Source organism: Dendrobates tinctorius, unplaced genomic scaffold (genome assembly GCF_039654945.1).
Source record: "Dendrobates tinctorius isolate UK_male_01 unplaced genomic scaffold, ASM3965494v1 ptg000043l, whole genome shotgun sequence".
NCBI lineage: Eukaryota > Metazoa > Chordata > Amphibia > Anura > Dendrobatidae > Dendrobates > Dendrobates tinctorius.
In genome coordinates, this window is record NW_027361711.1 from 7,643,809 (window position 1) to 7,665,130 (window position 21,322).

At 43.0% G+C, this 21,322-nt stretch overlaps 1 protein-coding gene across 2 annotated transcripts in view; it reads right to left on the reverse strand.

Annotated features, from left to right (window-relative positions):
- Positions 1–21,322, reverse strand: part of HTR4 (5-hydroxytryptamine receptor 4) — a 303,659-nt gene that overhangs the window by 86,139 nt on the left and 196,198 nt on the right. Inside the window, exons 2-3 of one of the 2 annotated variants that reach the window (XM_073575181.1) lie at positions 17,003–17,128; positions 2,794–2,994 (exon numbers count right to left, since the gene is read on the reverse strand). In XM_073575181.1, coding sequence (XP_073431282.1) covers positions 2,794–2,994; positions 17,003–17,128 — 327 coding nt within the window. Of the gene's footprint in view, positions 1–2,793; positions 2,995–17,002; positions 17,158–21,322 lie in introns of those variants that run through there. The other variant, XM_073575180.1, reaches the window with a different exon arrangement.

Here is a 21,322-nt window from a genome sequence, read left to right on the forward strand (position 1 = left end):
AGGTTAATGTTCACTTAATTATGGATCAGGTGTGACTCCCTATAAAGGTGTGCTCAGGGTGTTCACTCACGGCTGGTGATATTTCTTGCTGAGTTGTTGGAGAGCCTGGTGGAAGGATGGAGCTGGATAGGAGTCCTGCACAGTCAGCCAGAGAGAATGAGTGCCAGCTAATGGTGTCTGCAGGAAGGACTGGCATGGCTTGGTGGAGTCACAGTTTATGGTGTCGGCGGGAAGTGCGGGCATGGCTTAGAGGAGTGGCGACTAGGAAGAGAGTTGCACTCAGCATGCTCTACTTAGTTGCTGAGAACTGGACTCGAGCATGCTTGGATTCTTGGCAGAGGCTGGACTCATCTTGGGACTCTGTGTACTGGACTGCTGCAAGTGGTGATGGACTCTGCTCCCAGGCTGCACGATGGTGATGGATCCAGTTATGTGATGGATCAGGGTGGAGGAGAAGATGCACACAGGTGGTGGGCTCTGTTGCTAGGAGCGCACGCAACAGAGCAAAGATAAGTGGTGTTTCCCCTCTATTGTCTCTTTCCTCATGTGTGTTGTTAGTGCAGTGATGGGATTAGTCTCCGCACCGACCTATTCCCTAGTGAGGGTTTAGGCTCAGGGCGAGCAAGGGCGTTAAGGTACGCGTGCGGCGACAGGTGCGGAGCCTGTTTAGGGAATGTGAGGAGTGTAGGGACACTGGCTCAGGGGAGTGCAGAAGGTCTCCATTTCCCCATTCCCTATCGCAGGGCCCACCATTGTTAAAGTTACCCAGGTTCCCCCTTATTATTTAAATGCGCCTTACTGGAGGCGGTGTTTCCAGACATATGTATGCATGGCGTGTAATACCTAAAACCGCCAGGTGGAGGCGGCGTATCCACCTGCACGCTTTATTATTTAAATTCGCCCCACTGGAGGCGGTGTATCCAGGGTCACGTGTGTTATGGGTTCGCCTTGCGACATCATCTGCGTCCTGACACACGTGATCATGACACTTATAACCACACATATGGAAAAAAAAATGGCTAGGGGACAATTACAATTGAAAGATTACTATGTGATGGTCAATATTAACTAAGTAACATCTTCGTAATTTATGTCAGTGTAATTGATGTCCCCAAGTCCTTTCATCCAGTCGTGTCTTAGTTATCTTCATTATATCATATTTCTCTTCCAACATTATCAATTTTAGATTCTTCATCTTGTTAATGAGGAATCTGGCACTTTATGATTTTCGCAAATCTCTATTACTTTTTCACTATTAACTGTTCCAATGCCTCCATCTATTCCGCCCTAGTTACAATACTTCATTCCAGGTCATTATCTACAATATCTTCCATTTTATACAAGCTATTTTTCTTACTTTTTATGTTATTCTTATTAGTGGACTTGAATGTGGTTGAATCCAGTTGCTCATATAACAAACTGCAATACTTATGTATTATACTTATCAGTATACCACTGACAAACATGAAAAGGTTTGTTGAAGACTATTTTTTCTTTTTACCATGGACCTAAAAATTATCAGACAGGTAAGTGCTACCTAGTTACCTGTTGTGCCCGATGCCAACCTTTGCCAGCTTAGAGCAATCACAGACTGCTCATGCCAGTGATTCTGCTGCTTAAGTTGACATCATGCTGACAGAGCAGCAGCTCCTTTTTCACTCTGCTCTGTTGACGGGTCGTGACTGCCAATGTTATTCTGATTGACAGCCGGATCCCCACTGCTCAACTGTGAGAGACGGCTGTCAACCAGCATGACGTCAGTAGTTACATCCTGTCAACAGAGAAGCCTGGAAGAAAAAGAGCTGGTGTTTTGACTTTGAGCAACTGAATTGCTGGCAGAAATGGTCTAAGACAACTCTGTGCCGGTGCTGGGTAGAACAGACAGGTAGTTAAGATAGTCCTGGATAAACCCTTTAGATTAAAGCAGGAATCAAAAATCTTTGACTCTAGCTGCTGTGAAACTATAACTTCCTCCATGCCCTAACAGCCATTTAAAAAACTATAATTTTCGTGAAACGCTAGTAGATTTAGTTTCAGAAGAGCTGGCTTGCCAAGGGTTGTTGTCTAGTGATGAGCAAACGTGCTCGGATAATGTCTTATCCCAGCACGCTCAGGTGTTATCCAAGTATCTTGTAGTGCTCGTATATTATGATCGAGTCCCTGCGGCTGCATAATTTGCAGCTTTTAGACAGCCTCAGTACTCGTATATGTGGGGATTCCATAACAAACCGGTAATCCCCACAGGCTGCCTAACACACAGCTGTCCAGGCTGCCTAACAGCTGCAAATCACGCAGCTGCAGGGACTCGCCTATATGTGTGTCTGATGCTGACCTCGTCGGTACAATGGTAGAACCTGTGATATCAGCACAATGTATATATCTTTAGAGGAGCAGGAGTTAACAAAAACTCCTATATACGGCAGAGCGTTAGGAGTTAACAAACAAGGCACAAGGTATTGATTAAGCTCTTTTTAACAGCTAGTTAAAACAGTATCATATTCACTTGTATCTATGACAATAAGATCTGAAAATGTATCACACTTTTTCTACAGTTAAACACATAAGGAAGAGATCCATGTTGCCATAGTGATGGAGCAGGTTTTTTAAAATTGGCATCGGAAATAATTTTATGTAGCTTGAAGGTGAAGAGTTTTTTCACAAAAAATGTTACAGATATGAAGAACAAACTCTAAGGATAAAACGCGTGTTCCAGCTTGCACGTCTCAGGAGGCACTTGATATCCTTTTATGCTTGCACATTTCTAACTCTAGACTTCTAGAATCTATTACATACCTGTCCAGTGAAATGCAGCAGAGATGGAGTATGGAAGCTGTTGTCAGAAGAACATCGAGTGACGTACGTATCAGACAAAACATTTCCCCATAAATCCACTTGTCTTGTACTAACTCTATGGCTCCAAATGGCATCACCAGTACTGATACCAATAAGTCGGCAAATGCGAGTGACACGATGAAGTAATTGGTTTTGATTTTCCTGTAAATAAAATGCAAGAACCATCACAATAATTCACTGATGTTGCTGTAATTTCATTGCCCACTTTTTTTTAAAGAACATACATGAATATTTAAAGGAGTCGTCCAGCTTCAAACCAAATCAAAGTGGCTTATCCTGTAAAATAACAAACCAAACTGGACTTGCCTATCATTGCCATTGAAGCTCCGTCCTTCTGGTTACTCCCAGACAGCGTTTGCTGACAAAGTTTCAGAAATGAAGTGACATGCATTAGCACAGTACATAGCCACTACAGTGAAATATTGGGAGAAGGCATATGGCATAAGACTAATGAGAACAGTGATTGGCTACTGCAGTCTAGTGCCATACAGATGGTGCGAAACTAGTAAAGTCTACAATTGGTAGGTACAAGTTTTTCATTTTTATTTTTTTGACAGGGTAAGCAGTCAAAACCCTGGTTTTTAAATGGTTATTGTCAGAACTGCATTCTTTTTTCACACAGCACAGTAAATGGAAACTTATTGTTAATATACAGGATGAGCGCAACATAACGTTTCTTTCTTGTAACTTTGTGTTGTGCATTTTTAATTTCTATCTGCTCTTCAGTGCATATAGGCTCACATAGCAAAATAGGTGGTCTTATACATATCTGTGAAAACTATATTTCATAGAATCATAGAATGGTAGAGCTGGAAGGGACCTCCAGGGTCAATGCAGGATTCACTAGATGTATGACCAGCAGCACTTGCTTCTCCTCAATGCTGCAGACCCTATCCCTCTCTCCTGTGCAATTCTAACTACCCTTAACTACTACCTCTCTGAGTTATCATCAAGCTAATCTAAGTATAAAATCCACCTTAAGCCTCTATCTCTACATTCTCTGCTTTTGAACAGTACCCTGCCTGCCTAATTTTATATTCTGCCATTTACATCAGTTTATCTGCCTGTGTTGTTTTACATCCATAACAGTGATGAGCGAGCTTGCTCGCATAAGGTGTTATGCAAGGATACTGGTGTGAAAATAGAGTGTCTTCGGGGTTCTCGAATACGATGTTTGATTCCCTGCGGCTGCACGTCTCATAGTTGTCTGACAGCCGCAACACATGCAGGGATTGTCTGTTTGTTAAGCAATCCCTGCATGTGTTGACGTGCAGCCACGGCAACTTGAACATAGTATTTGAGCACCCCAAAGATACTCTATAAGCACAAGAGCGTCCTCGAATAACACCTCGCAAAGAGCTCAACTCTCCTGCTCTCTTCCACAACAGCAGTGCAAAGCAGGGTTTGCTCCGGCTGCTGACAGATGAGTTTTGTGTAACTGCAAATGCTGCTTTTTTGATGGATACAGTAGATGATCCTAAGTTATATGCATCATCAGAACAGCAATTGTAATTTCACATCACTAATCTGTTAGCAGCAGAAAAAAAAACCCACAGCTAAACTAATCTCAGCCCATGTACATAGAGCATTCTCCTGCAGTATATTTCTCATCTCAGCCCCTCTATAAAGAGCAATATACTGCAGTATATTACTAATCTCAGCCCCTGTATACGATCATTCCTGCAGTATACAGTTGAAGCCAGAAGTTTACATACACTATATAAAAAAAACACATATGCATGTTTTTCTCAGTATCTGACATGAAATCAGAATAAACCTTTCCCGTTTTAGATAAATTAGGATTACTATAATTATTAATCCTGCAAAGTCAAAAGTTTACATGCATTTCTTTAGTATTTAGTACCATTGCTCTAAAACTGAATGACTTCAGTTAAACATTTTAGATATCCTTCCACAAGCTTCTCACAATAGTTGGTTGGAATTTGGGCCCTTTCCTCTTGACAAAACTGGTGTAACTGATCCAGGTTTGTAGGTCGCCTTGCTCGCACCTGCCTTTTTAGCATTGCCCATAAATTTTCAATAGGATTGAGATCAGGGTTTTGTGATGGCCACTCCAAAACATTGGCTTTGTTATCCTTAAACCACTTTGCTATCATTTTATCATTTTGGCAGTATGCTTCAGGTCTTTGTCCACTTGAAAGACCCATTTCCACCCAAGCTTTAACTTCCTGGCTGATGTCTTGAGATGTTGCTTCAGTATTGTTACATACCGTGGGGCAAAAAAGTATTTAGTCAGTCAGCAATAGTGCAAGTTCCACCACTTAAAAAGATGAGAGGCGTCTGTAATTTACATCATAGGTAGACCTCAACTATGGGAGACAAACTGAGAAAAAAAAATCCAGAAAATCACATTGTCTGTTTTTTTTTCATTTTATTTGCATATTATGGTGGAAAATAAGTATTTGGTCAGAAACAAAATTTCATCTCAATACTTTGTGATATATCCTTTGTTGGCAATGACAGAGGTCAAACGTTTTCTGTAAGTGTTCACAAGGTTGCCACACACTGTTGTTGGTATGTTGGCCCATTCCTCCATGCAGATCTCCTCTAGAGCAGTGATGTTTTTGGTTTTTCGCTTGGCAACACGGACTTTCAACTCCCTCCAAAGGTTTTCTATAGGGTTGAGATCTGGAGACTGGCTAGGCCACTCCAGGACCTTGAAATGCTTCTTACGAAGCCACTCCTTCATTGCCCTGGCGGTGTGCTTTGGATCATTGTCATGTTGAAAGACCCAGCCACGTTTCATCTTCAATGCCCTTGCTGATGGAAGGAGGTTTGCACTCAAAATCTCACGATACATGGCCCCATTCATTCTTTCATGTACCCGGAACAGTCGTCCTGGCCCCTTTGCAGAGAAACAGCCCCAAAGCATGATGTTTCCACCACCATGCTTTACAGTAGGTATGGTGTTTGACGGATGCAACTCAGTATTCTTTTTCCTCCAAACACAAGTTGTGTTTCTACCAAACAGTTCCAGTTTGGTTTCATCAGACCATAGGACATTCTCCCAAAACTCCTCTGGATCATCCAAATGCTCTCTAGCAAACTTCAGACGGGCCCGGACATGTACAGGCTTAAGCAGTGGGACACGTCTGGCACTGCAGGATCTGAGTCCATGGTGGCGTAGTGTGCTACTTATGGTAGGCCTTGTTACATTGGTCCCAGCTCTCTGCAGTTCATTCACTAGGTCCCCCCGCGTGGTTCTGGGATTTTTGCTCACCGTTCTTGTGATCATTCTGACCCCACGGGATGGGATTTTGCGTGGAGCACCAGATCGAGGGAGATTATCAGTGGTCTTGTATGTCTTCCATTTTCTAATTATTGCTCCCACAGTTGATTTCTTCACTCCAACCTGGTTGGCTATTGCAGATTCAGTCTTCCCAGCCTGGTGCAGGGCTACAATTTTGTTTCTGGTGTCCTTTGACAGCTCTTTGGTCTTCACCATAGTGGAGTTTGGAGTCAGACTGTTTGAGGGTGTGCACAGGTGTCTTTTTATACTGATAACAAGTTTAAACAGGTGCCATTACTACAGGTAATGAGTGGAGGAAAGAGGAGACTCTTAAAGAAGAAGTTACAGGTCTGTGAGAGCCAGAAATCTTGTTTGCTTGTTTCTGACCAAATACTTATTTTCCACCATAATATGCAAATAAAATGAAAAAAAAAACAGACAATGTGATTTTCTGGATTTTTTTTTCTCAGTTTGTCTCCCATAGTTGAGGTCTACCTATGATGTAAATTACAGACGCCTCATCTTTTTAAGTGGTGGAACTTGCACTATTGCTGACTGACTAAATACTTTTTTGCCCCACTGTAATCTTTTCTTCTCATGATGCCATCTATTTTGTGAAGTGCACCAGTCCCTCCTGCAGAAAAAAAAACCCCACAACATGATGCTGCCACCCCCATGTTTCATAGTTTGGGATGGTGTTCTTAGGCTTCCAAGCCTCTCCCTTTTTATTCCAAACGTAACGATGGTAATTATGCCCAAAAAGTTCAATTTTAGTTTCATCAGACCACAGGACATCTCCCACAATTAAGGTCTTTGTTCCTGTGTGCATTTGCAAAGATTTATCTGGCTTTTTTTATGTTTATTTTGGAGTAATGGTTTCTTCCTGGCAGAGTGGCCTTTCAGTACATGTTGATACTGTACTCGTTTCACTGTGGATATTGAAACAATCTTACCAGCTTCCGCCATCATCTTCACAAGGTCTTTTGCTTTTATCATAGGGATGATATGCAAACGTCAGACAAAAGCATGTTCAGCTCTGGGACACAGAGCCGTCTTCTTCCTTAGTGGTATGATGGCTGGACATTCCCATCTTGTTTGTAATTGCATATAATTGATTGTACAAATGAACGAGGCACCTTCAGGTATCTTGAAATTTTAGCCAAGGATGAGCCAGACATGTGCAAGTCTACAATTATCTTCCTGATATCTTGGCTGATTTCTTGAGACTTTCCCATGATGGTACACAAAAAAGCAGTGTCTTTCAGGTGTGCATTAGAATACATCCACTGGTGTGTCTCTAACTCAGATGTTGCCAAAAAACAGAAGCTTCCAAACGCATGGCACCATCATATGTGCAGTCCAGAATTGTTTAAAGGCATATTAATGTTAGTGTATGTAAACTTTTGACTTTTCAGTAAGTCATAAAAATGCCCTAAAATATTCTCTCTCAATTATTATTTGCCAAATGTCATAATAATATGATAATCCTAATCGACCTAAAATGCAAAAGGTTCATTCTGATTTCATGTCAGATATTGAGAAAAACATGTATATGTTGTCTCTTTATATAGCGTATGTAAACTTCTGGTTTCAACTGTATATCCTTTAAGCCACCTCCTGTAGTATATCTCCCCTATAAGCCCCTGTTCCCCATGCCCCTACTGCAATGTCCTCCAAGCTGGTGTACACAGTCCCCTCCTGCTCTATATCTCTCCTGCCTCTGTATTCATGCTATCCTGTAGTATATATCTCCTTTCATCCCCTTCCTGCAATATATCTCCCCTCTCAGCCCTTGTACAGATTGCCCCATACTGTAGTACTGTATATCTCAGTATATGACTTCCCTCAGCCCACTGTATAAAGTCCATCTCTCCATTCAATCCCATTGATCCATCCCATCCTGAAAGAGGCTATCCACTACTTTTTGATTAGCCGATATCCATCATCCAGCACCCCCGCCAATCAGTTGTTATCCGTGGGAGCTGTCATACAAGCGGTGGATACCGCGTTTTGATCTACATACACCAACCGACCTCCACAAGGCCAAGCATCCCACAATGTGCATCATCCTAATTTGAATCCAAGGAGTTAGATACCGCACCAAAATCAATATATATTGAGTCTGGCTAGTTTACCAGCCCATACGCAAACAGTATCAAGTGAGTGCACAGTGCACACCTGCACCAACCTTGATAGCAGGAATCAATATATACGAAATTTTGGACTTGCATTTAGTCACCACACTGTGACATCAGTCGGCAGACCGATGAAGGCCTGTTGTGGGCCGAAACGTTTCTGAGACTGCACATAATAAAATTTTCTTTCAAAAAGGATCATTCAAGTTGAGTGCCAAGTTACTATTTGTTATTCATTTGGGTCTGGGTAACCTACTTGTGCACCCTGCGGTAGTGCCACACTATACTTATCACAGTTATCCGTTGGAGTGACTGCCGGCCAGAGGAACTTACTTGCAGAGCTTGGCCGTCTACTTGTTGTGGCTGCTGCAGGATACTGCACATCAGCCTCCTGTACAAATCTATAGGTAGGAGGTGTATATGCTGTAACATACCCCGGCCACTACAAGTAGACGGCTAGCTCCGCAAGTAAGTACTTCTGGCCACTGATAACAGCTGATTGGTGGGGTTGCCGGACCCTGACGATCAGATATCTATGACCTATCCTAAGGATAGACCATCAATATAAATGTAGTGGACAACCGCTGCTTCCTTGACATCATCTCTCTATCGAACTGATTGGAACCCAGCTGATAGAGACTGCATTGTTCATCATTGATCATGACCTGGAATTGTTAAAGGCTGGTTCTTATAGTGACTGAAGGATACATAGAGCTGAGAGGGTCAAAGTTAGTGGGTTTAATATGTGCAAATCAGGGAAGATTTAAAATGGGCTATATTGACATAAGATTAATAGATCTATGTGTACATTATTACATGACGACATTGTGACTTTGGGAAAACCCCAATAATAAAACCAGAGAGACCCTCTAATAGCTATAGCCACTAACTGCATTTCTTAATTAAACTTCCTACAAAAAAAAAAGATTTTTGTGAAAAAAAGGTCAATGGTCCTTCATGTTACAGTTACAGGAAACAAAGGTATTTTTATTAGAAACAGTGCCACTCTTTTACTTGAATGACAGGAACGTAATGCCAGACACAAACCACTTACAATAGATGCTCTGTTTCAGGAAAAAAAAAGCAGACTGGACAGTCAGCAGATTTATACTGTCTGAACTAAGGGGGAGACATATCAAAACTGGTACAAAGAAAAAGTTAAATGATCTCCTTAATAACTAATCGGATTAATTCCTCTTATTTCTCAGTGTGAAATGTCAAGGTTTACATCTGATTGGTGCCTTGCACAGCTACTCCATTTTTCTCTCGCACCATTTTTGATAAATCTAAACAATAAGTTTATGTTCACATGCAGCATTTATGTATTCTTCTTTCTTTACAGACAAAACCTGCTTTCCTAGCAGTAAAAACACTTTATTTAAAATGCAGGTTTTGATGCGTTTTTTCAAAGGGGGGGAGGGTGACATTTTTGCATTTTTTTTTTTGCATCGTTTTTTGCAGCTTTTTTGCGCAGATTACATGTTTGATTTGCCTGATAGATTTTAACTTAATCTCATCCACAAGCTGCATTATTTTGGCTTAATCCCTGCCCACTTCAGTTGGAAATAGAAAAGGGTAGAAGAGACTCCAGTCTGGATTCTGCAAACAAGGAGCGACTATAGAAACTTAGCCAAAGCCTGGAAAGCCACTTCATAGCTATTTGTTGATTATAATATTTGTTTTATATGAATAAAGTAGGTAGTTCTACCCAGTGACCATTATCTTTATATGCACCTTCATTTAGGAGAGCCTGCCAATCATTAAATCACTCCACCCTTAGGCATTATCATAAGGGTAACGCCAGACAGCGCAAATAATATGTGCTGCTAAAGAAACGTAGTGACATGCAGTCAATAGCAGATGTATTTTTTTATGGCATCAATACAAACATACCACCTGGCCTTTAGTTAATTGTATCCAATTAAACATACCTCCAAATGTTAATTCTCTAATATCCAAACAGTTCTAATATCAAAGCATAAAAAGGTAGCCAAAAATCTCTATCACCTTGACTGACATACCCTATGTCTTGAAGATTGACAAACGTTTTGCTTTCTGGATTCCAGGAACAATGCATCCTGTAATAGTTGGGAGCATTAGGGCTCACTCACACTTCCATATAACACGGCCAAGTACTGTCCTATAATTTTATACTATGGGTCACTGCAGATCTGCTATTTTTTCCCATGACATTTCAGCATGAGAAAGGATTTCAGCATTCTGCCAGTGGCTCCGCAAATTGGAGCACGCATACCCATACAAGACTAAGGGTGCGTGTAACACCTGCATTTTTGTTAGTATTTTGATGTCAATGTAGAGGGCAGTGTCTGTACATATCTATATATTTGTTATATTATTAGTTTTAGTTTTATGGATGGTAAGTGCATTATTACATACCCATCTCTATTTCCTTCAATTGTCAAAGACATAATCTGATTCTCCGCTGTATTTCTGCTTGTGCAGATTACAAATTACTGTGACCTAGTAAGAACTGGCAATTACTTCAGAATGGAATACTTTCCTCCACAGCATTTTGATTCAGATTTATATGGAAACATTCTACTTTTGTTCTTGCACTGGCAGGAAACATCATCCATATTGGTAGGATTAGGATGCCACAATGACAGCCCAACCTGAGCGATGAGAAAACCTTCCAAGAAATATGAGCCACAAATAGCTGTCTTCTGGACACAGGTAGTTCTTACATATACTACCACTTATTTATTGCACACCATATCTATAAAACCAGTACTGCTAACATTCTTCATAACTACACATACACGAACTCAGCCAAGACAAAACTTGAGACAGTAAAGGGTAAAAATTGCATGTGAAATTCTTCTTGACGTTTCAACTAAGAAACCCGAAAGCAACCAAAGGCTAATTTCTATGATATCTGTATCTAAAATTTAAGAAAGGGTCAGGTCATATATATATATATATATATATATATATATATATATATATATATATATATATATATATATATATATATATATATTAAGAATTTAAGAATATGATAGCGAATTTCTTAGCTTTAATTAGTGGTTGAAATTCTCCAGAGGAGAAGGTGTTTTCTGGTTCAGGAATAGATAGATCGACTGTCTCATTGTCTGATTCCTAGTGATAGGAAATCATTCACATTACCAAATATTCTGCTACATTCCTTGTCCTATATCTAGAAAACCAGGAATAAAAATTGGCTCCACGTAGGAAGATATATTGACGTGTTTCCTTCAGTTTCAGTTTAATAAATTTTAGATGGGTCTCTAAAACACAATCCCATTACTCTTATCAAGTACTTTCTGTTCTGTGATACAAAGACTCCAGTAATGTGCAGACAGGATTCCGATTAGTAGTATGTCATATGACAGTAAGGCCCCATTCAGATTTTTTTCAGGTGTGTGAAAAAAACGGACCAATTTTCATCAGCGCTTGGACAGTTTATAAAGTTTTACCATTAGCGTTTCATCTGTGATTTTCAAAAATAAAATTTGCAAAGCTTCTCCTATCTATTACAATGTAAAAAATGGACAGCACACAAAACATGATTTTCACAGACCCACAGACTTATCAAAAATGGAGATGTTTCTGTCATTTTTTTGTGTACACACAGTCCATGGGGAGAAATTGGTACGTGAGAACAGTCCCCTAGCATAAGAGTCCAGGCCCTAGGAGTTCCAACATATTTGTAGAATTACTATAGCAAAGTCTTTATGGCTTTGATCATCAACCTGCAGCACTTCAGCTGTTGTGAAATTATAACTTCCAGTATGCACAGACAACCACAAGCAGTTGGGTAATTGACAGAGCATACTCGGAGTTTTACTTTTATAGTTTCATAACAGCTGTATTCATACTTCCCAACTTTTGAAGAAGGGAAAGAGGGACAAATTTTAGGCCACACCCGACCACACCCATGTCCACACCCCAACCACAGCCATTTAGCACTGCTGATCACACTGACCGGTACTGAGAGCACAGTGGCTGGAATTATGGGCACACTGTCTGGTACTGAGAAAAAGAAAGAAAGGAGAGAGAGAAAAAAGAAAACAGAGAGAGAAAGAAAGAAAGAAAGAAAGAACAGAGAGAGAAAGAAATAGGGGAAAGAAAGAACAGAGAATGAAAGAAAGAGGGGAAAGAAAAAGAACAGAGAGAAAGAAACAGAGAGAAAGAAAGAAAGAACAGAGAGAGGAAGAAAGAGGGGACAGAAAAAAAAAACAGAGAGAGAAAAAAAAGAAAGAGGGGAGAGAGGGGAAAGAAAGAAAGATGGGAAAGAAAGAAAAGTGAAAGAAAGAAAGAAAGAACGAACCGAGAGGGAGAAAGAAAGAACAGTGAGAGATAGAAAGAAAGATATAGTGGAAAGAAAGAGACAGAGAAAGAACAGAGAGAAAGAAAGAAACAGAGAGAGAGATTGAGAGGAAAGAAAGAAAGAACACAGAGAGAGAAACAAAGAAAGAACAGAGAGAGAGAGAAAGAAAGAAAGAGCAGAGAGAAAGAAAGAAGGGAAAGAAAGAACAGAGACAGAAAGAAAGAACAGAGAGAGAAATGAAGAACACAGAAAGAAAGAACAGAGAGAAAGAAACATTAGAGAGAGAAAGAAAGAAAGATTAGAGAGAGAAAGGAAGAGGGGAAAGAAAGAAAGAACAGAGAGAGAAAGAAAGAACAGAGAGAGAAAGAAACAGAGAGAAAGAAAGAGTCTATAAAGATACTATAGCAGCCCGGCTCCCATTGTCGTGCCCACCTGAGCCTCCCTATACAGGACATATCATGATCCGCTCACATGGCCGACATCCCCGAGTCCAAGGTGATCCCGCTGTCTGCGCTGTCGGAGGACACGTGATGGATCTGAAGCATTCCCTGAAGTGCCTCCATGGTTCTGTCACAATCTCCTCCCGAAATTACCTCATTTCTGGTCAACTTCTAGCACGTCACTTCCGGTGGAACATCATGTGCGAATTTTAAAGTGCTAGTTGGGGCTCCGCCGTGTACTCCTGTGTCCGCAGGAAAAGTAAGCTCCAAGCTCGGACAGTGGGGCAGACTCAGCGAACCGTGCTCAAAGATACCTGTGGAGCGGGCAGCAGCCGAGTAGGTGCGTACTTCAGAACAGCAAGACCTGAAGCATGTGACTGCTGGGGGCGCGGCCTAAACTCCAGAGAGCTAGGAGCTGCAAGAGAACTCCTATCAGGGTAACTGCGAGACAAAGTTACCAAGGGGCATTGACAGGGAGGAAAAGGGTAGCCTTTTTGACTACTACCCAGACCTAGTCGTTTCCCGCCATCTTGGAGGATGACGGACAGGAGGGGCAGTCCTTCTTCCAGTGTCCAGATTCCCCACAATAGAAGCACAACTGCTTCTCCCGGCAGCGTCTTCTTTCCTTTTCCTCACAGGTGACAACGCTCACCTCCATAGCCATAGGAAGAGTCCGGGTCTCATCTCCACTGAAGAATAAGTGTTAAGTGAATAAGTGAAGAATGGTGTTTCCAGTTGCATAACGCCTCTAGCCCATAGTCTGTGATCCATGCGATCTACTTGGGTCATGGCATCCTCCAGGGAGTCAGATGGAGTGCCAAGGCATCCTTCAGACGTTCACACAGGCCTCTACGGAACAGCCCCCGAAGGGCGGCATCACTCCATGAAATCTCGGCTGCCCAACGTCTGAATTCAGTACAGAACCACTCGGCCGAGTGCTCCCCCTGACAGACACTCATCACCTTGTCCTCAGCCAAACGCACTCTATCAGGCTCATCATAAATAAGCCCTAAGGCTTCAAAAAACGCATCCACAGACATTCTCTCCGAGGCAGACGAGGAAAGCGAAAATGATCATGCTTGTGGGGACCCCCTAAGCAGGGACATAACCACCCCCACCCTCTGTTTCTCATCCCCAGAGGAGCGGGTCTCAAAGAGAAAAAGAGCTTACAGCCCTCCTTAAATGCTCTGAATTCATCTTTGTTACCAGAAAATGCATCTGGCAATTTAACCGGGGATTCGGGTGGGCCTAAAATGACATCTCTATTCCCCACCTGCTGAAAGCCTACGGAAAGCACCCCCTGAAATGAGTCGTCAACCCGCCATTGGGACTAGGCCAGAGCTTGGTGTTCCAAACTAAGCTTCTGCAGCGACTGAGTCAAGCATTTCACCTGCTCAGATAAAGCACACATTGGGTCCATGCTGCAGAAGTGAGGAGAGAAAAAAAAAAATTCAAGGTCAGTTATAATGTCAGGAACACCGCACTGAACTTGCTCACTGAACCAGTGCGCGTGTCATGAGTAAAGCGAACCATGCTAAAAGATACCTATGGAGCGGGCAGCAGCCGAGTAGGTGCGTACTTCAGAACAGCAGGACCTGAAGCCGTGACTGCTGGGGGCGTGGCCTAAACTCCAGAGAGCTAGGAGCTGCAAGAGAACTCCTATCAGGGTAACTGCGAGACAAAGTTGCGAAGGGGCATTGACAGGGAGGATAGTCAGGACGTAGCCAATGAGTCATGCACAGAGATACGCAGCTACAAGGTACAAGAGGGGCGAGCAGAGAGTAGTCAGATCACAGGCAACGAGTCATACAGAGAGAGGGTAGCGCGGTACAGAATCAACAGGCAAACTCACAACGGGGAACAGAACCGGGTCAGAACCATATAAACAAGCTATAACAACGAACAGGCACAGGCACACAGAGGTCACCACACTCAGCCAAAGGCAAAAGTATAACTGACAGGGATTGGAGCTTCCCTGGGGTTTAAGAAGCTCTCCAAGAACCAAAAAGAGACCACTATCATTAACCCCAGGTGTGCAGGTCAAAACCTGCACTGAGCTCCAGACATTAACCCCTGACATGCAGCTCAAAAACCTGCACTGGGATCATGACAATACAAACAGGGTTCCACTTTGCATGCCTCGTACACACACGGCTCTGCTCCGTACACCTCATGCTCCACTCAGTACACATATGGCTCCACTCCTTAAACCTCGTAGACATGGGGCTCTGCTCCGTACACCTTGTACATATGCAGCCACGCTCTGTACATATTATACACACATGGCTCCACTCTGTAAATGTGTACACATATGGCTCTGCTTCATACACCTCGTACACACGCGGCTCAGCTCCATACACCTCGTACACACGCGGCTCCACTCCATACAAATGCGACTCCACTCCATACACCCCGTACACACAAGGATCTGCTCTGCTCCATACACACATGGCTCAGGTCCGTATACTTCGTACACACAGGGCTCTGTTCCGTTCACCTCGTGCACACATGCCTCTGCTCTGTACACCTTGTACACACACGGCTTTGCTCTGTACACCTCGTACATACACGGCTCCACTCTGTACACCTCGTACACATCTCTGCTCTGTACACCTCGTACACATGAGGCTCCACTCCGTACACCTCGTACACATGAGGCTCCACTCCATACACCCCGTACACACAAGGATCTGCTCTGCTCCATACACACATGGCTCAGGTCCGTATACTTCGTACACACAGGGCTCTGTTCCGTTCACCTCATGCACACATGCCTCTGCTCTGTACACCTTGTACACAAACGGCTTCGCTCTGTACACCTTGTACATACACGGCTCCACTCTGTACACCTCGTACACATCTCTGCTCTGTACACCTCGTACACATGAGGCTCCACTCCGTACACCGCGTACACACACGGCTCCGCTCTGTACATCTCGTACATACACGGCTCCGCTCCATACACCTTGTACACATCTCCACTCTGTACACCTGGTTCACATACAGGTTCTCTCCGTACACCCTGTACACACACGGCTCTACTCCATACACCCCGTACACACGAGCCTCCGCTCCGTACACCTCGTACGCACAACGCTCTGCTCTGTACATCTCCGTACACTCCATTCACCACATACACATCTCCACTCTGTACACATGCAGCTCCACTCCGTATACCTCGTACACACATGACTCCGCTCCGTACATCTCGTACACATGCGGCTCCGCTCCGTACACCTCGTACACATGCGGCTCCTCTCTGTACACCGCGTACACACATGGCTCCGCTCCGTACACCTCATGCACATCTCCACTCCGTACACCTCGAACACACGCGAATCCGCTCCATACACTTCGTACACACACGGCTCAGCTCCGTACACCTCGTACACACGCAGCTCCGCTCCGTACACCTCGTACACACACAGCTCCACTCCGTACACCTCGTACACACACATCTCCACTCCGTACACCTTGTACACACACAGCTCCACTCCATCCACCTCATACACACACAGCTCCGCTGCATCCACCCTATAAACCCCTCCTGACCCCACACATAAACTTCCCCTCATCCAGCACATGACAACCAGCACAGCAGAGTCCAGCATACACCGAGGACCCTGGTCATGTGACCTCTGACTCCTCCCCTCCTGTGACCTCATCACAGGTCCTGTGCGCACAGAAGAGAACAGCCTAGCGATGTCATTGCTGGCTGTGAGGGGCTGCGGTGGGTCTCTCTGGGAGGGGGGAGTATGGGGTGCATGGTGGGAGTGCTGCTTCTCTCAGTGCAGTTCAGGAAAATTAGACTCCCAGGCGGGACAGCTTGTGGGAGGGTCAAAATCAGGACTGTCCCGCTGGATCCGGGACGGTTGGGAGGTATTGCCTATAGGTTGCTGACTTCTGATTCAGGAGAAGCTATTCTCAGTACCAAGTAGTATTACAGATTAGCTCATTTAACAAGTGCATATCCTTCTAACATATTAGTAAGAAGATCCAAGTTGTGACTCACCTCAGCTGTCTATCCCTGCATACTGCCACCATCACAAGAAGGTTACCCAGAATGGTCATCAGGATGACTGTTGTGATGAAAGTAATGAGAACTATCTTCTCCCCCACACCGAATCCCTCTTGTGTTCTATTTGGAACAAAAACACAATATGACATGATTAAGGTTGGAACAATTTGGTGAAAAGATTTATGGAATAGTATATCTCTGCAAGTAAATAAAACCATCAAATACATGTTACATGCCCAATAGTAATATGGCTGCCATTTTGCTGATTTGGCGCTGAAGCAAATTACAAAAATATTCGCATTTTGTCGAATTACAGATTTTTGTAAACTGCAAGTAGAATTCAATTCCACTTACTGTAAACTTATCCATTCTCTATAGTGACAAGATTTTCCTTCTTCACTTTGAAAATAGCTAGCCTGTTCCTGCTCCCTAAAAATAGGGATAGTTTTTGGAAGGATTGATAAAAGGCATTTGTAATTTCTTAATTATTCAGTGAACAGTAAACCTGTTGTAGATCCTGAGAAATGGTATTTTTTTTCACTCATGCCTGAGAAGACATTACTTCTTCACATTCAAAACAGTGCACCTGTTTTGTCTTCGTAAATAAGTGGGTGATTTTTGGATGGATTGTGAAAAAGCAATCGCTTCTTCATTTAGCAAAAATCAAGGCTCATGGTTCTCCCAAAACAGGGATAATTGTTGCATTCCCCACTTGAAAAAGTGACTGCTTCTTCCATTTGCACCATGTGTGTTTAAATACCAGCAAGGTATGCATCTGCTTCCAAAAAAGACACAATTTCAGGACTGTTTATACAATTTAAGTAGCTTACAAAGTCCAAAACTGCATTGCATGTTGCAATATGTGTTCCAGTATATGTATTGATTGAGGTCACCTGAACGTTAATAAAGCTGTTTGCATTAATGACTTCAAAACAACTTGAATAGATATCTAATAGATATCATAGTGTTTTAGGCCGGTTTCACATTAGCGCATTTTCAGCGCGCGCACGGCCGGGGGTAGCTCCGCCCCCGAGCCGGCTCTCTGCCCGGCGTGCCCGCCCCTTCCTTGTAGCGCCGCCTCCTAGCGGACAGCGGCGCCTGCGATCGGCGCACCCTATCTTTAGCATAGGGTGCGCCGATCGTGCGCAGGCCGTGCGCTAGTTGCGCTTTGACCTGCGCTGCGCACTTTTGACGGTGCGCCGTGCGAGCCAAAATCCGAAAAGTTTGATTTTGGCGCGCACGGCGCACCGTCAAAAGTGCGCAGCGCAGGTCAAAGCGCAACTAGCGCACGGCCTGCGCACGATCGGCGCACCCTATGCTAAAGATAGGGTGCGCCGATCGCAGGCGCCGCTGTCCGCTAGGAGGCGGCGCTACAAGGAAGGGGCGGGCACGCCGGGCAGAGAGCCGGATCGGGGGCGGAGCTACCCCCGGCCGTGCGCGCGCTGAAAATGCGCTAATGTGAAACCAGCCTTACATGTATTTTCTTGGGAATTAGAAGCTTTTCATTATTGCTATTAGCTGGGAGTATGTTCACCATGAATCAGATTTTTTTGGGGAAAAAAATTGAATTTCAAACCTTTACCCATTTTTCATCCACTTATCTCAAGTTGTGCACAGTTTTTGAAGGTACTCAACAGGGAAGTTGTTTGAGAACAACCCACAGATTTTCTGTGGATGTAGACTTGTGAAAGTCCTTCTGTCTCTTCATGTAATATCAGACAAACTTGATGATGATCACTTGATGATCACATTTTTATCAATCTTCTCTCTAGATTTTTGGAAGAGCCGTGACTCTGAATATTTTCTCCCTGGCTGTATTAGTGATCATACTGTATGAAAGATTCTACTATTAACTATACAATGAGGTCAACCAATTTTTATGTTCGTCTACACCACTTTATTTTGATGCATTTGCACTTGTCACTTTTTTGACACATTTTTTTTGTATATCTCCATAGTTTCTGATGAAGGTGTATACCCAGACCGAAAACGTTTAATTGATCACTGTATACAAAATAAATTGGAACCTTTTTTTCAACACAATACATTTTGAGTGCCAAGTTTTTACTTACATTGATATTGGGATGGATACCCTACCTGAGCACGTATTCCAATGACTTTGTCAGTGCCGTATATAATCCATTGCAATAATACCATACTGAGCTAGCAGTTCACGTTTTCAGATCAAGAAGGTGTTCAAGAGGCAAGGAGAAGAGGAAGAAGTGACCAATAAGTGGAGAAGGAAGCAGTTTTCTCTGCTAATATACTCTATATTAGAATGTTTCTTGTATTTTCCTTCACTACTGAATTTGTTGAAAGCACAGTTTCCATTTAAAGAGGATGTCCATTTCAAAGATTATTTCTTCACAGGCACACGGATACAAAAAATCAGACCCTCCTGAATTCCAGCATTATCTCTTACTGCTACTTTGTACTTTGTTGTGCGGCTGCAGCAGTCATGTCTCTTCGACAATACTGCAGCCAATCACTGAGTTGAAACCAAGAGGAAGGTCCAGCTCCAGGTAAAACCTATGCGTTTATTTGGAAAAATAGATTTTAAAAAATACATCCTTGACGTGAAAAATAAAAAGGGTGGGGTGGTGGGTAGACGGTAATGCAACACGTTTTGAACACAACTCCGGCGTTCTTTGTCACAGCTTCCATGTGGAGTGTAGTCAACCTTCATATATACTGTATGATCTAATTACAAGCAGGTGGAATGCTCACACCAGGTGAGAGTAAATGGGTGGCTGCGCGCTGGGATGGAAAGTGTCAGCATAATTGCACTTTTCAAATGAGGAAAACCAAATCAAGCAAGATAGGGAAGGAAAAGGGTAGATGCAAATATAATTGACAATAAAACCAATACACATAATGTAACAATAAATTTACAGAACATGAGAAAAATATATTTAGCAAATATTGTAAATAATGAAGCATAATTTACTTGCGTATGTTCAGAACTAGGGGAACACAGGTGTCTAAATTTTAAACCCAAAAAGTGATTCTAGCGCGCGATCTACTCATGTGATCACCCCCCTAAGGAGGGCGATGTATCTGCCATGCCAGACATCATCGGATATAACAATAATAGCAGTTGTAATCTCCAATTTACTCATATGTCTCATAAAAACACAATTTCATTTTTTGGATCTTCAATTATTAGGGACTCTGGAAGGCAGGATCATAACATCCACTTATATTAAACCCCTTGCCAGTAACACTATTTTGCGCCTACCGAAGAACCTGTACGATCAGGAATCCGTATACCTGGAACACTCCCGATGATCAGCTGTTTGGCGCCGAAGCTGCATGTGTTGCGGCTGTGTGACAGTCACAACACATGCATGGAGAGACTTTGTGTTGTGACTGTCCCACAGCCGTGACACATGCAGCTGCGGCACTGAACAGCTGATCATTGGGAGTGTATCCGGGTTCCCGATGCAGCGTCTTCAGTAAGTGCTATAGCTTGCCGAATAAAAGGGGAGCTGACGATGTTCGCTGATCTCTAATCCTAATCACACATGGTGTGATCATTCCACCTGCTTGCAATTAGCATATATATATATAAAGGTTGACTGCACTCCACAATGGAAGCTGTGACAAAGAACACCTGAGTAGCGTTCGAAACGCGTTGCATTACCCTCTACCCCCCTTCTATTTTTCACGTCAAGGATGTATTTTTAAAAATCTATTTTTTCAAATAAACACATTGGTTTTACCTGAAACTCGACTTTCCTCTTGATTTCTGCAGTTTCTAAGACTGGTCAGGGCGACACTGGAGCTCCACACTCAAACTCTGTCAGGTGAGCTGGCTTTCCTTTTTGAATCACTGAGATGAGCAGCTCTTTTGACGTAACTGACATGAGTCTCTGAGCTCAGTGATTTGCTGCAACACTTATCGTCACTTCTGCAGCTAATCAATAGAGATCAGAGCATTGGCAAAAGGCAGTACTGGAACCCAGGAGGGTATGTGAGAGCTCAGTTGCATTTTTTGCCTCCCTAAACCTATAGTGAAGTAGTCATGAAACAAAACAAATCCTTTAATTTCACGGGAAAAATAAAAGGATGCAATCAAAATATAATATGTATGTGTTAGGACCGTGTAACGCACTAAATAAAAATAAATAATAAAGTGCGTTCACCGCTCGGGGTCCACCGTGCAGTAGATGTTACACCGCTGCTAGGTAATGACAGACAAGCAATATGGCGGTATAATGCGCACGGGTTAGACTTCACCCGAAGTGCTCAAAGCGGGCTCTGTTCACACACAGAGGTGCTGCAACATAAACATACAAAAACACTGAGCCTGTT